Raw genomic sequence first — 19,467 nt, forward strand, 5'->3', positions numbered from 1 at the left:
ACAGAAAAATACACTTATCAAGATGCTGCAACTTGAAGAGGAAAGGCTTATTAGACTTATACTTCGAGGCCACAGTTTATCATCAAGGGATGTCAAGACAGGAACCTAAGCAGAGGCCTGAAGCACAAATCCGGAAGGATGTTGCTCTCTGACTGTCTTCCTGACTTGCTCTCTGGTATATGCTCAGCTAGCTTTTAGTCCAAGCTCACCTGCCCAGGAATGGCACTACCTACCGCGCGCTGGACCCTCCTACATCAATTAATAAAAAAGACACTACGGTGAGTGTTCTGTGTCCAGGGGATCCATAGATTCAACCAAGCAAAGATGAAGAGTATTTCAAAATATATTGTTTATAGAAAACATGTATGGCTCCCGTTATTCTTCCCTAAACAATACAGTACCTCAACTCCTTCTGTAGTGTTCGCCTTACGTCAGACAGTGCACTGAACTGGAAAGTGGAAGATGTGCAAACATTGTACCACTTCCCATAAAGCCCTTCGGGATCTGCTGTGGTTCACGGAGACAGAGACAACTACACAGTCCAGTCCAAACAGAAACTGAGAGCTTGTTCCGGTACAGGTTTAAGATGCTGGCTGTTATGGGATGTGCTCCGTGCATTTGCAGTTCTTGGGATGCTCTCTAGAGAAAACTCCAAACACAGAGGACTAGATTGATATAACGGCCCACTCTCTGGAAATCACATATATATATAGAAACACTCGGATGCTCTGTCAAGGCTTAATGTTTATTTCTGCAGATAATTAAAACTCTAATTTTCCTATAAGTCTGCCCACAGATAGATGACCACTTATTTAGCCATTCACAGACGGCTGAGTCATCCCTGGTCCCAAGCCCTAATACTGTATGAAAAGGAAATGGAAAAACACTCCGAATTTCAAGCAATCAAAATGCCACCCGAAACCAACAACACAGTTTAATTAAAAAGAGAAAATCCATAGCAATTCATTTTTTTTCCTTTCTCCTCTTCACATAAGAAAATAAGAGGTAATACAGAGAAGTAATTAAAATGAAGTCTCCTTTTGCCCTCAGGGTGTCTAAGTAGAACCTTTGCCAATGAAATAATTAGCTTGAGATTTCTCATTTTTCTTCCTTTGTCCAGGGGAAATTGCTTCCGGTCTTTCTTTAGAAACAATGCGGTGCCTTGCTCTTCATTTAACTGCAGGCTTCTAAGAAGTTTAGTAATCCTGTTATTCTGTGCAAAGGTAAGATTGAAGGTTAGAAAGACAATGTCACTATTTGATTAGGACCTTGGACTGGACTGAAAAAAGGAAAAAGCCCAGTTTCATAAACGACAGTGTAGTTCCACAACCTCTGAGGTGGAGTGATTGTCCTGAAGTTAAAAGGGGGTGCAAATGAATGACCTCAGACTATAACCTCGAACTACACTCTATAATGTATTCCGGCAGCAAACTATAAGCTGGGCAGTGGTGGCGCACGCCTTTAATCCCAGCACTCGGGAGGCAGAGGCAGGCGGATCTCTGTGAGTTCGAGACCAGCCTGGTCTACAAGAGCTAGTTCCAGGACAGGCTCCAAAACCACAGAGAAACCCTGTCTCAAAAAAAACAAAAAACAAAACAAAACAAAAAATAATGAGCAGACAAGAGGATTCACATAGCACGAAGTACCAGTCGCTCTCCAAAACTTCAAATGCATGCTACTTTCCAACCGTGATTGGACCTAAAGAGAAAGGACGCCTACAATATAGACCTATTCAGAGGAGCTGTGTCTGTTCACCTGCACATCCCATATCCACACAAAAAAATACCTGCCTTGTCCCAGATTCCTTTCTGCCAGCTTTGAGAAGAAAGCATCAACCATAGCTCCCAATTCCAGGTGACAATCCATCATTGTAGGGAAGTCAAGGCGCACGGAAGCAGCTGTCACCCCACATCCACACCCAAGGGCAGAGAGAGGTTGATGAATGCATGTGTGCTGACTGCTCAGCTAACTTGCTCCTCTTTAACAAAGTCCAAGATCCAAACTCAAGAAATGGCACTCACTGTTAGATGGGCTCTTCCCACATCACTTAACATAATTAAGAAAATTTCTCAAAGGCAGACTTACAGGTCAACTTGGTCTAGACACTCCCACACTGAGATTCTAAATTATGTCAAGGTGACAAAACTATCACACCATCCTAGAAACGAAACCTACTGGACAATACTTCACAAACACATGTGTATACATTCAGAAATCGAGATAACAAAAGCCTGTGAGTCCTTTCCTAACTATTCAAAACTCTCATGTGTGACTTTAGGGTATGCAAGGGATCTGACATACTCTTGTCTCCAGTAACAAACACACTAGTGAAGCTTAAAACGTTTACAGAGGCACAGTCTCCAGGTAGCTCCCTAGGAAGACAACAGAAGATGGAGATCCATCATGACCTGTCCTGCAGATAACCCCAAGCAAAGCGACACACCAAGAGTGACAGACACATGAGACAGCTTGATCACCACTGGAAACAGCTCATGTTTCAGGCCCTCCCTCACCTAGCAATCATGGTAACATAAATAAAAACAGCAAGATCCAGTTTGGTGGCCTCTGGGCCCTCTGTCTGAAGTGCATGTTGTTTTAGCAATGGGGACTTACCTTAGTTTCCACCTCTGAGGAAGAACCAAGGGCAGTAACAATAGTCTATCATGTTTTAGAGTCTCTTGGGTAACCCTGGCAAACAAACAACGTGAGAGGGCTTTTCAAGTCTAGCATGAAGGTTTTTGTTAGATAGTCCGTGGTTCTTATGTAAGTAACACTATTCAGCTGAGCTGGCCACACACACACACACATATGCACGTGCACACACACACACACACACACACCAATAACAACAGCAACAATTAATGAAAAAGGAGGCCATGAACTTGAAAGAGAACAAGGAAGTATATGGGAGGGTTTAGAGGGGGGAGAGTGAAGAGAAAATGATGTGATTACATTATATCTCAAAACAATAATTACAAAATAGCAGGAGACTCACTGTAGTACTCTGGAGTGACTGAGATCTTTCATATCTGAGTCCTCATAGTGGGGTGTGATCATCCCCAGCCCGCTGTCACTCAGCATGCGTTTCCTCAGGGAAGGGTTCCACCAGTCAGACAGCCTGGGTTAAAAATGGTACCAAAAAGTAATTGTACATCTTAGTCTACTTTTTTCTCATAAAGATCTTGTTATAAATCCATTTTTATTAGATACATCTTTTATTTCATCATTTCTCAACAGTTCTGAGCTATCTGTATAATTTTGTCCTTTTTTATATTGATGAGGTATTTCATTTTGAAGATTAAGTCATTGTACTACACATGTGACATGAGTAAAGAATTAATGGAGCCAGGCACAGAAATTAACTTAGAAAATGAGAAAGCCCAACCTTGTTCTTAGCATCTTTGTTTCTGGTTTATTTCCAGAAGATACTGCTGCTGAGAAATAAGAAATCAAGGATGGATTGAAGGGCTAAAGGATCATCAGGCCACTCTGTATTTGGATCTAACTAACAAAACTATAACCCAGGACAAAGCTATCCCTACTTGGCATTATTATTCTTTCAATAAGAGGAGAACGTCCAAAGCCACCTTAACAGATGGTTCCACTCCTCATCAAATAAACGTTGGAGTCTTTATAATGTGGGGCAGACCCTAGACACCAGCAGCTGTCTCTTCTTAGTAGGATCATCAGACTGGATTCTCTCTGGTGATCACATTTGCTTCTGCTCTGTGGTTATGGATACACAATCTCTGTTTGTTTTGAGTGCCTGTATGTGCTCTCTTGGGCATCCTGTATGTCAGCCGTCAGTCCCATATGTCTGTGAGCTGCTATCTATGAAGCTTCACAAGGACAGAGACATTTGTCTGCTTTTATTTTTGCACTATTGGCTCTCACATGTTCACAATACTATCTGGTATAACAAGTCCAAGTAAGTGCTTTTGAATTGCTAAACATTTTTAAAATAACTTAGACATTTTACAAAATGACATTTTGGTAAACTCACCACAGACCAGGCACTGCAATTTTACTCTGAACGATGATAACTGTGCTGTCAATTGTTTCCAGAAACTTCTGTGCTATGTGGGAATGCTTTTTGCTATACTTTCCTACAAGTTTTCAGTTCTGACTTAGTCTCAAGAATTCTTTAAGGGGGCTGGAGAGATGGCTCAGTGGTTAAGAGCATTGCCTGCTCTTCCAAAGGTCATGAGTTCAATTCCCAGCAACCACATGGTGGCTCACAACCATCTGTAATGAGATTTAGTGCCCTCTTCTGGCCTGCAGACACACACAGACAGAATATTGTGTACATAATAAATAAGTAAATAAATAAATAAATAAATAAATAAATAAATAAATAAAAGAATTCTTTAAGGATTTATTTTATTTTTATTTATGTGCATAGTGTGTATTTCTGTGTGGGCATGTACACATGTGAGTGTAAGTGCACACAATGCCCAGAAGAGGGCATCGGATTCCCTGAAGCTAGAATGTAATAGCATAGACACAAGATGTGAGTGCTGGGAACTGAACTCAGGTCCTTTGCAAGAGCAGTGCATGTTCTTACCTACTGAGCTATCTCTCCAGCCCCTCAAAGAGTGTTTTAGTGCAGTCTTATGTGTAATTTTCCTTTACTGTTAATTAAATTTGGGGGAAATGTAGCTGCTTATTTAAATGATATGCAAATAATCATTAATAAGTGATATTAATAAAAACTGAGGAAAACTATGTCTATAAAATGGAACAAGTTATCTTAGCACATGAAGAGTAAAAAATAAAATCTATTTTAGCTAAAACGAAATACAGGATCTGCATCAAAAAGAATGTGGCTTTTATGTGCAAGATTAGTCAAATGACTTAACTTTGAGTCTAAATTTTCTTTTCTACAGACTTAGGATAATGACAGACCCCGATTGGTAGGGTCATTATGAAATGATGAGACTATGTAATGAATGTCTACCATGAGACAAAAGTCCTTTTGCCTGTGTCAATGTATTCACTCTACAACTAGTTCTCAGAGGAGGTGATGTGCTGCCTGCTTTTATGTCAATTTTAAATAAGCTGGAGTCATCAGAGAGGCAGGCGCCTCAGTGGAGGAAATGCCTCCAGGAGATCCAGCTGTAAGGTATTTTTTTTCAATTAGTGATCAATAGGGAAGGGTTCCGCCCACGGTGGATGGTGCCATCCCTAGGCTTGTGGCCTGGGTTCTATAAGAAAGCAGGCTGAGAAAGTCATGGGGAGCAACCCAGGAAGCAGCACCCCTCCATGGCCTCTGCATCAGCTCCTGACACCAGGATCCTGTCCTGTTTGACTTCCTTCAGTGTTGAACAGCAATGCTGAAGTGTAAGCCAAGTAAACCCTTTCTTCCCCAACTTGCTTTTTGGTCATAGTGTTTCATCACAACAATAGAATTTTTGACTAAGACAAGGTGGTATTTTTTTTTCCACTCACAGATGTGAAAAAAGCTTAAGAGAATTAATTCTCTTTGAAGGAAGAGAAATAATACAAGAGTGACAGGAACAATCTAGATTCTTTGTGTCGAGCAATTTAGAAGCAAGGTCAAAAAAAAAAAAACAGGACTAAATCACCTATGCCAATGTGTCATCTAGATAACACACCAAATAAAAACCCAAATAGATGCACAGATGGGAGTTTCAGTATTTCTAGCCCCCAAGAGGGAGAGGTTGTGTAACAGTAAATAAGGTTCAGACAAGATAAGAGACTGCCTGGGCATGAGGGTTCCTACACAGCCATTCAGAAGATGGCCTTACAAAACTAGATGCATCGTACTTTAGGGAAACATCAATAAATCTGAATTCCAAATGTTTTTATGGCATCAGAATATCAATCCAAAGTCAAAGGAGATATAGAAGTCATACCACAGCCAGTGGATGCTGGCACTAAGCGAGAAGAAACACACTCACCCTGAGGCCTGTTCAACCACCAGGTCAGGCATTCCTGGAGGGGTCCCTGCCTGCTGTGACACCACCATATCTGGGTCCAGAATAAAAATCTCATCATGAGAAATCTCCATCACAAAGTGCAAATGTTCCTAAGGGAGAAAACCAAGCCTGTCAGGGTGTTGACATCACCACCCTCAGAATAAGGAATGAACCGTGCAACACAACCAAATAAGCCCACTGTTTCACTGGAAGTTTGAGCATCTGCCATCGCTTCCTAAATTAATAAAGTAGCAGATAGAGGACAATGGGAGAGATGACCGCCGCAGTGAAGGAGTCACACCTGACCAGGATTCTGTTAAATGGACGAGAAAAGACCTTTCCCCTGTTTCTTGCCAGGTGCAATAAGATGTAGCATCCGACAGGCTACGTGGTCCAGTACGAGCACACAACAGCTTGGACTTCTGCCCCAAAGCTAAGTGGCCATGGTTAAGAAATGGCTGGTTTTCAATCGGTTCAACACTGTGTAAGTATTGTTCCAGGAAAATCTCAATAGTGGGGAGACTTTTTAGCCTTGGGTAAACATAATTTTTCCTCATTATTAAATATGGGAGAGTATTAGTAAACCAAATAAATCTACGTCATCTACATATATACCAACTAAACAAAAATGCATCTAAAAAGTGTAAGCATTGCCTTGGCTGGATTACAAGTACCATGTAAATGAAAACTTAGAGTGTGATAATAATTATAACTCAAGTTATTATCTATTTTCATCGGCCATTTCATTGAGCCCATGAGTTACAAAACACACGCAGACAAGAAGCACTGTTACACACACTGTCCTACAATCTGGGAACACTTTAATATTTTCATTAGCAAAATCTATAAGACTGACTACCAATACAGTGCACTGACTGAGAGACAGTTCGCTTTCATAACGAAGCTGGAAAGAACTTACCTGAGATCTGTCTATTCGATAAAAGCGGTCAGCGGAAGTCGCTAAGGGAAAGAATTGCACAGGACATTTAGGGTCATTTACACTTGTCAGATTTACCTTTCCTTCCTGCAGCACAGTCAATCTAAACCTTTGTAACAAGCATGTTATGTCTGTGGCCAGTCCCTAAAATGATTAAAAACCATCACTTTCATGCTTTGGTCATTGCCGTTCCAAATGATGCTTTTAAGCCCTTCCAGCCACGCTGTTAAGAGTTTCTCTGTATAACAGCCCTCCTAGCTGTCCTGGAACTCACTCTGGAGACCAAGCTGACCTCGAACTCACAGAGATCCACATGCCTCTGCCTCCCAAGTACTGGGATTAAATTGTGCGCCACCACCTCCCAGTTCACATATCTTTAAACAATAACTCAAAGCTCCAGGGAAAGCAGTGCAGAGGTTCCTCCGTCTTGAATTCTTGCTGAGGCCATTTCAGGCTTAACTAAAATTTGATCCCCATGAAGGAGAATCCCATGGAAAATTACCCAACTCCATTCTAGGGACCCAAGGTCAAGATGCCCCAGTTAAATTAGCTACTCTTAAATTGCCTTCTTGAGCAGAACCGCCCTCCCCTCTTCAACTACCTGCTTATCTTTGCTTCTGTCAAACTACTTTCTTACACAAAGTCCTACCTGTAACTGCTGATTGAGATGCCAAGATATGGTTTTTGACCTTCAAAAACCCTGTGCTCTGAACACTCAGTGCTACAGTTACATCCTGAGTACCCGAGTGTAGTCCCAGCTGGCTGAAATAAAGCCTTTCAGTTGGCTAAAAACAGTATCTGAGTGGTCATCTCTGATGGGCTCCCCGTAACAAAACTTTCCTCCATCCCAACTGCCTACAACACAAAGTCTGTTGCTCCTAAACCCCATTTCCACTGTCATTTTGCTTAAACCCTTCACAGAGACTGTCTTCAAAGAGGACTGTGGGACTGAAACCCAGCATCTTTAAAGGGCTCTCTTTGACTTATTCTCTTGTGTCTCTAGGAATAAGCACAGGACTTTAACAGAGGGGAGGGCTTAATATTTTATTAAGTAAATAAACCTAGAAAAGAAATTACAGTTAGATAGACGTCCAAGGAATGTGACTCTCATTTTGGAAAACAACTTGAAGATGCAGGCCAGAGACCACATATGGCCCCAAAAAATCCATTTCCCTTCCATACTCTGCCCCTAGAGGCATGCCTTAAGGAAGCCAAATGACAAAACAAAGATTAATGTTTAAGCAATCTTGAAATGGGGTTGGGCTGCAGCTGTGATTTGAAAGAGAAAACTTCTGAAGTAAATAAAAAATATGGTGTTTTTTAAAGTTATTTGATTCCTCTTAATAAAAAAGCAAAAAACTAGGTATTTCTAATAGAGCCCAAATATGAGAGTTTTTACAAAACAGATCAAAAGCAACAAAAAAAAGTATAGAGTACAACAGAGAAAAGGATGCAAATATTTACTCATAATCACAAAATTTCAAAAACATAACTCTCTGGCTTCCTTCAGCAGCAGATGGGAGAGGGTGCAGAGCCCCACAGCCAGACATTATGAAGAGACAGTCTAAATCAGAGGTCTCCATTGTCTCTCTCCTTGGTGCTCAGGGAATTCAGCAGAAGAGGGGGCAGAAGGATTGTATAAGCTGGAGGAGATGGAGGACACCAGGAGGCCATGGCCCGCTAAGTCAACTAAGCAAGGTTCATGTTGACTCATGGAGACGGAAATGATAAGCATAGGACTGCAGGGGTCTGTATCAGGCCCTCTGTGTATGTTATGGCTCATAGCTTGGTGTTTTGTGGTGATGTTTTTCTAATAGTGGGAGGAAGTCTATCTCTGACTCTTTGGCTTGCTCTTGGGTTGCTTTGTCTAGCTTCACTATGAGGGCTTTTGCCTTACCTTATTATATCTTGTTTTGCTGTGTTTGGTTCTTGTCTCTTGGAGGCTTGCTCTTTTCTGAACCAGGGGAGAGGGTAATTTGCAGGGGAAAGGGAGGGATGGAGTAGGGAAAAATCTAGTCTGGATGTATTGTGTGAGAGAGGAATATATTTTCAATTCAAAAGAAAAAGGAAAAAGTAACTAACTCTCTGAGGAAACTGGACTCAGAAATGGGAGAATGAAAGTCCTCCTTAAAAACATAAATATAAACTGGGCAGTGGTGGCACACGCCTTTAATCCCAGTGCTCAAGAGGCAGGGGCAGGTGGATCTCTGTGAGTTCGAAGCCAGCCTGGTCTACAGGAGCTAGTTCCAGAACAGCTAGGACTGTTACACAGAGAAACCCTGTCTCAAAAATCCAAAACAAACAAACAAACAAACAAAAAACCCCAAAAAACAAAACCAACCAACAAACAAAAAAAACCCAAAAAACCAAAACTTAAGTCTAAAGCAATCCAGTCCCAGCAGGATTTATTCTTCTTCTCTGTTCTTTCAACTATGACTTCAGCCTTGGTATCAACCAAGAATTAGTCACAAAAGATTTTTAATACATAAACATATCATCTCGTATGCTAACTTAAAAATTAAAAACAAATGTTCAAAACAATAAAGAAAGGTTTACAATACAAGTCTCATATAGCAAAGACAGTTTCATAGTTAAAACCATTATCCATAATACAATTTTATCTAAGCATATATGTGGAACATAATGACTTGTGTAAATATTTTCTTGATTTTCTTAGATACATACTAATTCCTTGTGCCTTTGGGAGTGAGAAATGATTGTGTTTCCCACTGCTATGGATTAACAGGAATTGGAGGGAAGTCTTCAGTCAGATGAGTTGGGAATGAAAGCTATATCCTGATTGATGTGTGCTGGCTTTGGTAGATACAAAGTGCCCCTCTCTACAACTAATCCATATCCATTTACCCTCAACCCTCTCCCCGCACCAGCATCCTCTCAGATGGACACACTAGTATACAAAAGGCCATCTTCAAGGAAACTATATCTTCATGCAGACAACAGAAACGTCAGCTAGCTACAGTGGATGGTAGCAAGAATGTATAGAGATGAAGATGTACTGCAGCATAGATAATTAGGTGGGAAATTGAAATTCCACAACATCTAGGGAAGTGGAAATGCAGGAGATAGCAAGCAGACTCCTCAAACAATCACACAGTAACTAACCCCATTATCTGCACAACATGTCACATTCAGCAGAAAAGTTAACAGACGCAAGTGAAACTCCCAGCTTCCCACAAATGCATGCAGCCTTATAAAACTAAGATGAACACTCCAAGGCGTGGAGATAATTCAGGAATGAGTGCCTATTTTGTGATTACAGATTGTAGTTTCTGGCCCACACTAATCTGGGGTTAGGCACTCAAGACGATTAGGAAAAAGATAATGGAAAAGGATAAAGTGGTAAAATGGAAAATGTCAGTTTAAACAAGTTGATGCTGAGGTGCTTTGAGGGAAATGACTTCAGGAAAGGTCCAGGGACATCCGCAAGTCTACATCATTGGAATGTAAATGCCAATGACAGCAAGGCTTTGGGAACCAACTTTGTGAGCAGCTGCTGTGGCAGTCACACCTTGTCCTGCTGCCTCCCCAGCCCAGTCCCAGGCAGGTCCCCAAACACTCACCATCTAGGAAGCACCACCGAGGGGACAGCCTCTGAGCTGAGAGCGCCCTGGGGAAGGAGGTTTCTTGGTCCTAGAAAGAGATGCACAAGTTCTCATGGCTCCAGTTGAATGACAAAAGGGCTGCCCTCCCTCCTCTTCCTTCGTCACAGACTGGGAGTGAGCAGTCTTTTCTCAGGGCACTACCAGAGCAAAGAACAAACTCCCTCACAACCCTTCCAGGAGAGATTCCATGGTTGCATCCAATATTGAGAAAGGACCTATGCAGAGGCTCACTTCAATTGGAGAAGGTGCATTCCTTTCCTGCCCTTAGTGGAGAAGCTACCTGCGACTTACATTTCCTTCCCTATGTCAGTAAAAGGATGAACACAGATAAAATGGGAAAGGTTTGAACTTTCTCCACCAGTCAGACAGGACTCAGAGTGTGGAAGAGACAAGAGAAGCCATGTATAGATAGTGCTAGAGCTACAGGAGACTTGGGGAGCAAGTACTACACAGAGAAGAATCCAAGTTCATGCTCTGTTGAGTCTGCCTCTGTCTTCAGCCCCGCCCATCAAAGGTTGCAGGATGTAGGAAAGGAAAGAATCACTGTGTCAGGCTGTCCTTTTGGAAACTCATCTGTCCCCCACTGAGCCACTAGCAATGCGCACCTCTACCTGAGTATTCTCTGGGCTTCTCACTTCAAAGATAGCCAATACTGAATCTTACTTGAGCCAGAGGCCATCTCATATAAATGCATTCTGTCCTCTAGCTTGAGATGAAAACAATTTCTCTCCAAAATTCAACGTTTTGTAGTTACCTCCATCTTCCCAAGAAACTTCCTCTCTGGAACATTATTAAAATCCACTCTGCTACTCTTGGACCCAAGTCATTCTTTCTGCATCAGTTTCTTCTTTCTAAAGGCAAGCGTCCCTCAATCGATCCTACTTCATCTTCTGATGTCCTGCCAATCCCCTGGAACGTGCAGCCTGTCCCTCTCACTTTCAACTCCCAGGTACACATTGGATCATCCCTAGAAATAAATCTTTCAGAATCTTCCCAGAGAGTGCCAAGAACACCCCCTCACTACCTGACTTAATATTCTGGGTCTTTGAAGGACTTGCTTTCTTTACTTTTTTTTTTGTTTGTTTTTCAAAATTAAAAAATAATAACATCATTTCCCTTTTCTCTTTTCTCCCCCCAACTACTCCAATGTACTCCCCTCTCTGTTCTCTCTCAAATTCATGGCCTCTAGCCTCTTTTTCTAACAAGCACATCATGTTACTTGTAGGTATATAATTTCAGAGACAACCACTAGGTGGTAGATAACCAGTCTGGGGGCTGACACCCAGGGTAGACTATTTTTAGGCCCTCGGTGTTCTTTGACTGCCTGGAGTTCTTTATCTTTAGTCCATTAGCAAGGATGACATCTGTTGGTGTCTTCCAGGTGGAGATTAAACTACAAGGACAGAAGAGCACACTGGAGCCTGGAAGGTGGAAGAGGGAGGATTGACTCCTCGTGGTGTCAAATGTGCAAAAGTTGAGATGCACCCCGCTGATGACTCCTGGGGAGGGGTGTTTATTGTTTTCAACACCACCACTCAGCGCCGTCTAATACTGGCTGGAGTAAAAGCGAACTCATTGACAGAAACGGCACAAGTAAGGATGACCAGCTCTCCGAGGGAAGACACAGGGACCTTGACTGCTATTGACAATTTTTAAAAAGTTTCTATTACAGGATGCCTACAGAATGCAGATATGCTGAATATAAGGTAGACTTGGCAGTGGAAGCCATGTGTGTGGCTAGCCTGGTGTATACTGATGAGACAAGGAAGGAAAAGGGAAATAGCACAGGAGAAATGACGAGAGCCAATCAGAAGCCATCTGGACTTCCTCCTGAATTAGGAAGAGCAAGCAGCACCAGTGGATGGCTGTTAGTATAGAGGCTGCAGCTCTGCAGAAAACTGCGGGGGGGGGGGGGCAATCTGTTTAACATGTTGTTTGGATGTATCTGGTGCGTGATTAAGAGCCATGGGTCTTAGCGGAACAAAAGAGATCCATCTTACCACTAGAAAACGTATCTAGACGGAGTGTTCTGCTCACATAGATTGTACAAATCAAAGATTGATAGAGGAACGACTGGCCTCCCTTTGGGCTGTCACAAAAACTGTATCTTTATGCATCTGATTTGCTAAAGCTATAGAGGCAGATTTTGAGCCAGCTTTGTCAACTTGCTGGCTGAGCTAAGTGAAATCTCAGCATTTGTTCAGTATCCATGTTTATGAGAACTATGCTTAATGCTTTGAGAATTGTATTTTGACACCTGCTATCTGGATCTAAAGAAACTTAAGGTCTTTAATATATTTTTATAAAATGTGTTAGGCCACCAACACCTCATAGGTTTTGGTAAAAGAAAAAAGATGACTATATGCCAAGAAATCTGAAATGATTTGAAATGTTTATGGGTAGCTGTGAAAAACTAATAAAGACATTAAGCAAAGACAACTGTCTCCTCAAAGAATAGAGTGGCTCAGACACCCAGCGTGCTTTCTGAATCGTAATACTATTTTCTGTAAATAACATTCAACAGAATGAGTATTGACACACTTGACTTTTATTTTTAAAATATAAGGATATGCAATGTGCTCCCCTCCCCGACTACACACTAAATACACGTAAGAATACTTGTGAAAATTTTGTGCTAATTTGATAGGACCATGTGCACATGCATTTTCCAGGAGAGATGAACTCAATTTTCTACAGACTATCAGAGTAATCTCAGATTCCTGCAAGGCTAAAATAATCTAAAATTCCTATTCAAATAATCCAAAATTTAGGTAAGAAGAAACTCAACACAATAAGAATAACTAGATCAGTAGAAACACCTTAAAATATCCCAGGAATCAAAAGCAGGAACTGCTGCTTCAAAGCTGAAGGGAATTCAAGGTTGTGGCTACTCCCTTAGTGGGAACTCGAGTCAGTTTCTGTCCTAGAAGAAGCCAATGGCCTCTTCACGCGTTCTCACCACAGTCCCTGCAATCTATTTGCATTTAGAGCCTTAAGTTCTCTATATTGGCATTAATGTTTTAATTGCATCTATTGGCTTTCTACGTATGGGTGTTTTGCCTGCATGCATTTCTGTGCACCATGCGCATGCCTGGTGCCAATGGAGACCAGAAGACGACATTAGATCCTGTGACACTGAAATTGCAATCAGTTGTGAGATGCTATATGGGTGCTAGGAAGTATACCTGGTGGTCTTAAATATTAAGCCACCTCTCTAGTCTCTTTTATCGTCTTTTTTAAAGGAGAGAAGATTTAGATTGAATACAATATAGCCTTAATAAATGAAGTTGAGTAGTATATCATTAATGACAAATATAAAAATCTGTGTTAAGAAATCAATTTTACTGAAAAGGAAATGAAATACTTGCTTGGTGAATGAAGATCTGGCTGTAATTTTTGGAGGAGGTTAGAAAAACAAAAATAGAGACCTGACTTCTCTGGGATGCTACCTTGAAACAGTTACGTATTCTCTCTAAGTGAGCTCATAAAAGAGTAGCTATTAGCATAATGAGGTCTTATGCCATGTCATTAGCAGTCCAAAGAAAATGTAATTAATATATTCTTAGATATACACTGAAATTAACTACCTATTTTTTTTTTAAATAGTGTTCATGTGAAGAGCAGAGGAGAGAGCTCAATGGGCAAAATGTTTGTCTTGCAAAGACAAGGACCCAAGTTCAGATCTTCAGCACCAGGATAAAAGCTGGACGTCACAGTGTGTTCCTGTAACTGTAGCACGGAGGGGCGGAGACATGTATTGTGGAGCTCACAAGCAGGCCAATCTGGCTGAAATGGCAGGCTCTAGGTTCAGTAGAAAACCCTCCTTCAAAAATTAGGATGAAGAAGTGATAGAGGAAGACATCCTGCCATCATTCTCTGGCCTAAACATATGACTACAAAGGAATCATACCTACACACACACACACACACACACACACACACACACACACTCATAGATATGCCATATACACACAGAGAAAAACTTACAGATCCAAAAATATGTGTAAAGTTATAAAGTCTTATAACTGGGAGTGCTAGTATATGATGGTAATCCAAACATTTGGAAGGTGGAGGCAGGAGGATCAGAAGTTCAAGGCCAGCCAGTTTTACGTAGTGAGTTAAAACCAGCCTAGGCTACATGAGACCCTGGGTCAATAAAAAATGTAAACAACAAACAAACAAAACCATGAAATCTCAACAAAATTCTGTCCTTGACACACTGAGACAACAAAAGTTGGAACTTGCCTTGAATTGTGTAAAAAATAATGTTTCAATGTAGTGGATCAACAAAATATAAAACATATGCAGGCGGTCAACCAACACCCTATAAACAGAAAAACAGTGACAAAATGTATAGGTGCTGGAGCAACTTCTCATTAACCAAGGGAAACCTGGGGTGGTGGTCACTGGCATTTATTTGAGTTGAATGACTGAGAAAAAATTATTTATGGTGGAGAATACTGCTTTCGAAAAGCTATATGAAACCACCATTATTATCATCATTATTGCGAAAGAGTTAATGTAAAAAAAAAAATTCTGTCTTTGGGGTATTTAAATGTCACAGGGAGATGACAAGGAGAGAGAGAGAAAGGCAAGAGACCGTCCATGATCCAGCTTCAGTTAAGTAGCAAGACCAGAGAATCAGAACCCTGGTCCCCAGAATGCCAGCTTTGAGGGTTTGACCAATCGCAGCCCCACCAACCACCAGCTGAGAGTATTTGGAGAGGGCTCTTAGCTAGTATGTGTCTTAAATGTTTTTTTCTTAAATGTTTGTACAATGGCCCTTGTAGCATTTAATCCTGAAGTATTACGGAGAAATAAATGAATTGTGTAAAACGTTTGATTGTCGTCAGCTCCACGCTCACATGTACTTGCAAACATCTGAAGCCATCAATGCCCAGAGAAAAGAAATAAAATCCTGTCGCCTAAGGCAATTTCACCTTTAGTCACATGAGGAGCTCATGGGACACTGGTTATAGTCCCAACCAGACCCTGTACATGGTGCTGCCTTGGCACACTGATGCCCCAGGGCCATCAATCTCAGATGAAAAAAGATTCAAGGAAAAGCAAGAAATGCCTAGGAGAAGACCTGAATGAAGAACGGCATCAAACAAAGACTGAAATCATGCTGCTTGTTGGCTTGATTCTTACAAGGCTTATCTTACCCAGCGACCTCACAGTTCTTTGTTCTTTATGAGAACAAACGTGAATTACTCCAAAAAGGGGGGAGGCATTAATCTCCATGACAAATATCACCTATTACTAACAGCAATGCTTTTCTGAACACCACTAACTCTTCCTCTTCCCCATGACTCATAATTCTGCTTGCTGGGTGATTATTTTCACAAAAAATCAAATTCTCGTGTGCTAACACGGTTAGCCAGTTGTTACACAGCTGTAACATGATTGTTGTGGTGATTGACTTTTTAAATGTTTAGTAATTAAATCCAGCAAAATTCAAGACATGTCATTTAGGGGCTGTAGAATGAAGCTTGGCACACTATCTCCAACAGAGTGACCCCTCACCCACCTGGCGCTCCCTTCATTCCTGTCTGTATCCACTTCGGGAATTCCTGTGTACCCAATATGCCAAGTTTCAATTTCTTTTCCAAAAGCAAGACCATTTTAATTACGGTCTGAACTTATTTCCTGGCTATTGCTACAAAGCCACCAATTCCGGGGGAACGATTTTTTAAATCTGCGGCCAAAAGAATCAAGAGTCAGCAGAAGACATAAATTATGAGTGAAACAAAAGGCTTAGCTCACATTTCATAAAGCCCTTCCCTTCCGAGGATGAAATGCATGGCTCAAGTCTTTGGTCTGAGGCAGCAGACTTCAAATAGCTCTGGTGCAGATGGGTGACTGAGCCGTGCCAACAGACACCATCCTAAACCATCTGGCCCAGTTCTACTGAGCTCGCTGACAGGATGTCAAGGAGAACAGGCGGCCGTTGACTTTCTCTCTCCTTTGTTCCTCTTTTCTTCTCTTTGTCTTCTACCTACAGCTGATGCACTGACTCAACTCCATTACCTAGGACTGAAAGGAGGTAGACAACAGCCATCTAGAAAATATCCAATAATCTGTGGAGAATTTCAGAGGCTGGTAACTTATCTTCTTTTTTGAATTGCGAGCCATTCCTTCCCCCACTGCCCCTGATTACTTATCTTTTAATTTTACACAAACCTGGCTTTACATATATATCCTTTGATGACTATAAATGAAATAAAATGGAGGCTATTCAGGGTTATTATTGGTCCATGTGATAAATATTTTATAATGGGGAAATGATCTCTCAGCAATATGTGTAATTAACAAAATTCACAATTTGAATCTTTAAGTCTTAAAAAACCACCCTACCTGGATTTACTTATCTGCTCACAGATTTGATTTTATTTGGAAATATAGGTAAATGTCATTAAATTGGTTATTTCTGCAGCCATGACCTTAGGCTCATGTGCAGGGTATTCCTTTGTTATGGAGAAGTTGGCGCAAACTTAGCCCCACCTGCTTCCCCTGCCTTCATACTGTCACTCTTTCTGAACCTCCATTTGCACACAAGGTCAGAGCAGCCATGAAGAACCATGGTGTGAAGAACTGAAATATGTCAAGAATTACTCTTGGGATAATTACTTACAGTTCTCTACTGAGTAAGTGATGGAGACTATAGACCTCTTTTGCTTGAGAGTCTGGGATCTTACAAGGTGCTTTTTAGCTTCCTGGGGACATAGAGCTATTTGAGGTTTTGAAGGAGACTTGGAAAATATCTCATCTGAAAGAGAACCCCCTAGACAGCTAAAGCAAAATCTGGAAGACAAACGAAATCTAGAAGGAGCCTGATGGGTATGAAGATCTTCCTTCTACTACCACCTAAAGTTTTGCCAGATATTCAACCATTGTCAACAGTCAACTTAATCTTCCTTGCTTCTTGTCAGACAAATCACTCCTGGTAAGGGCCTTCCCTCTCAAATTCTGCAGTCATGTTCCCTGTCCACTTCCTCCTCCATGGACCCTGCTGCTCGAGAGTCCCATAGAATATGGTGATCAATGGGCTCATAGGGGAAACATTCCCAGATGCAAGGAACTGACCACGCTCACTGAAAGAAAGTTCTGTCCACTATACTTTCTGGATATGTACTGTACTTGTATTCTGCTTAGGCCCTGTACAAGTATGGTCAATTTTAGCAAGTTTTTAACATGTGATTTGGCTATATGTCAATCTTGATATTTACCATAATACTTCCACAAAACAATGTGACAACTGTCTATCACCTAAATGTTTATCCAGAGAGTGTTAGGAGCCAATTTCCTCCTAAAATCATTGCAGGAACCATCACCCTGGGGAGTCTGCAGAGAACCCCACACCCCTAATTGTGTTAGGAATCGTTCTATTGACAGAGCCTACCCCACACCCAAATTGGCTGTTAATGGAGAGCTATCTGTTAGCGGAACCCACCCCACATTCCAAACTATCTAGGGAACTAGGTGTGGCAACTTGTGACTTCTTGGCCTACAGTGACCTGACAGAAGATAACCTCTTGCCTACGTGACCAACGTGGACCACGTGACCAACGTGAACCACACGGCAAGAGCCCAGGCCCCTGTGCCCATCCCCCAACTCCTTACCCTATATAAAGCTGTACCCCATCTCTAATAAACGGAAGCTTTGACAGGACCCCCAGCTTAGCCTCCTTCTTGTCTCCTAGCCCATTATCTTCCAGATAGTGCCTCTCCGGGACCCTGGAAAAACTGAACTGCCAGATGGGTTACTAATCCTACCTAGACTAAGTAACCCGCCAAGGCAATCTACAAGAGAGAGTGAAAAAAACATGATGAAAAGAAAAGAATGAGCTAGAAGTTCATTTATTAGCAAGGCCTAACAGCAATGGTACACTATTATGAAAAGTAGGTCATCTGAAAAAATAGTTGTGGTATAATATGCATAGTGAGTGCTCAAGGAATGCAAATTTATGTTCTTTCAACAATAAACTTGCATATGTATATTTATGCATCCACCTAATGGGTTTAAACCTATGTAGACAGAGGAAAAGCTATGGAAGACATCACACCAACGAAGTGCTATCCAAAGGACTACAGGAGGGAGGGAGGCAAAAAGCTAAGCCCAATTCTTGCTGTGTGTGCAATCTGCAGACTAACAGATGCCAAGATTATAAAGCGTTGTAGATTGCCCAATACGTATGGCTCACTTAGGAAGGCCAAGGGAACTATCAAATGAACCTTGTTGATATCAAAGACAAATTTAAATTGGAGGGTTAAAAAATGAGCAAGAATGAGGGAAGCCTGTTGCTAAAGAGGAATTTACAACTTAAGCCACGGTCCTGAAACATCCTTTATTGGATATTTTCAGTAAATGATGTACATGCCTTCTCTTCTACTCAGAGAAGATCATCGGACTATGTGTGAGTGACAGTAATGCTAAGAGATAGAACCCTGAATAAACTGCAGCCTTGGCTAATGCAGCTCTCATGATCAGCGCATTGTAGGCAATGCATTTCCATCAGGTAACTACCTCACCAAGTGCCTGGCAGACAAGAATCCTGGATGGAGGGGTATCCACCCATGCAATGTGAACAATGACTCCAATTCGAGCAAAAGGAAAAATAAAGAACAGAAAAAGCAATTCTCTGGGGCTAGGTATTAGTTCTCAGGCAGGATTTAATGTCATAGAAAAGCATGTGTGTTCATGTGTTTCTGAAAGCCACCTAGAATTAATTAGATATAATTAATATAGTTCTTCTCTGAACCACCACTTGGCAAGCATATGCAAAAACTGCTCTTAATTTATATTCAATTATACATAACTAATGCACACAGCATCCTTGTTATACACTCCAGTAGGTTATCCAATTAGGCAATAGTCACCTAGCATCTAACTATACCTTCAGTGTGAATGGAATGTGTCTTTCATAAAAACTGAACAGAAGCCTTGTTTAATAAGGTCCAGTCCAAG

General features: G+C 41.4%; 1 protein-coding gene across 3 annotated transcripts in view; it reads right to left on the reverse strand.

Annotated features, from left to right (window-relative positions):
* The window catches only part of Dgki (diacylglycerol kinase iota), a 446,406-nt gene that overhangs the window by 68,034 nt on the left and 358,905 nt on the right, over positions 1–19,467 (reverse strand). For all 3 annotated transcript variants that reach the window (XM_005365831.2, XM_026788536.1, XM_026788537.1), the window contains 4 exons: positions 10,458–10,527; positions 6,859–6,899; positions 5,922–6,049; positions 2,996–3,118 (listed from right to left, as the gene is read on the reverse strand). In XM_005365831.2, the coding sequence (XP_005365888.1) occupies positions 2,996–3,118; positions 5,922–6,049; positions 6,859–6,899; positions 10,458–10,527 (362 nt within the window). The remainder of the gene's footprint in view (positions 1–2,995; positions 3,119–5,921; positions 6,050–6,858; positions 6,900–10,457; positions 10,528–19,467) is intronic.

The sequence above is a fragment of the Microtus ochrogaster genome, unplaced genomic scaffold (assembly GCF_000317375.1).
Source record: "Microtus ochrogaster isolate Prairie Vole_2 unplaced genomic scaffold, MicOch1.0 UNK4, whole genome shotgun sequence".
NCBI classification, from domain to species: domain Eukaryota; kingdom Metazoa; phylum Chordata; class Mammalia; order Rodentia; family Cricetidae; genus Microtus; species Microtus ochrogaster.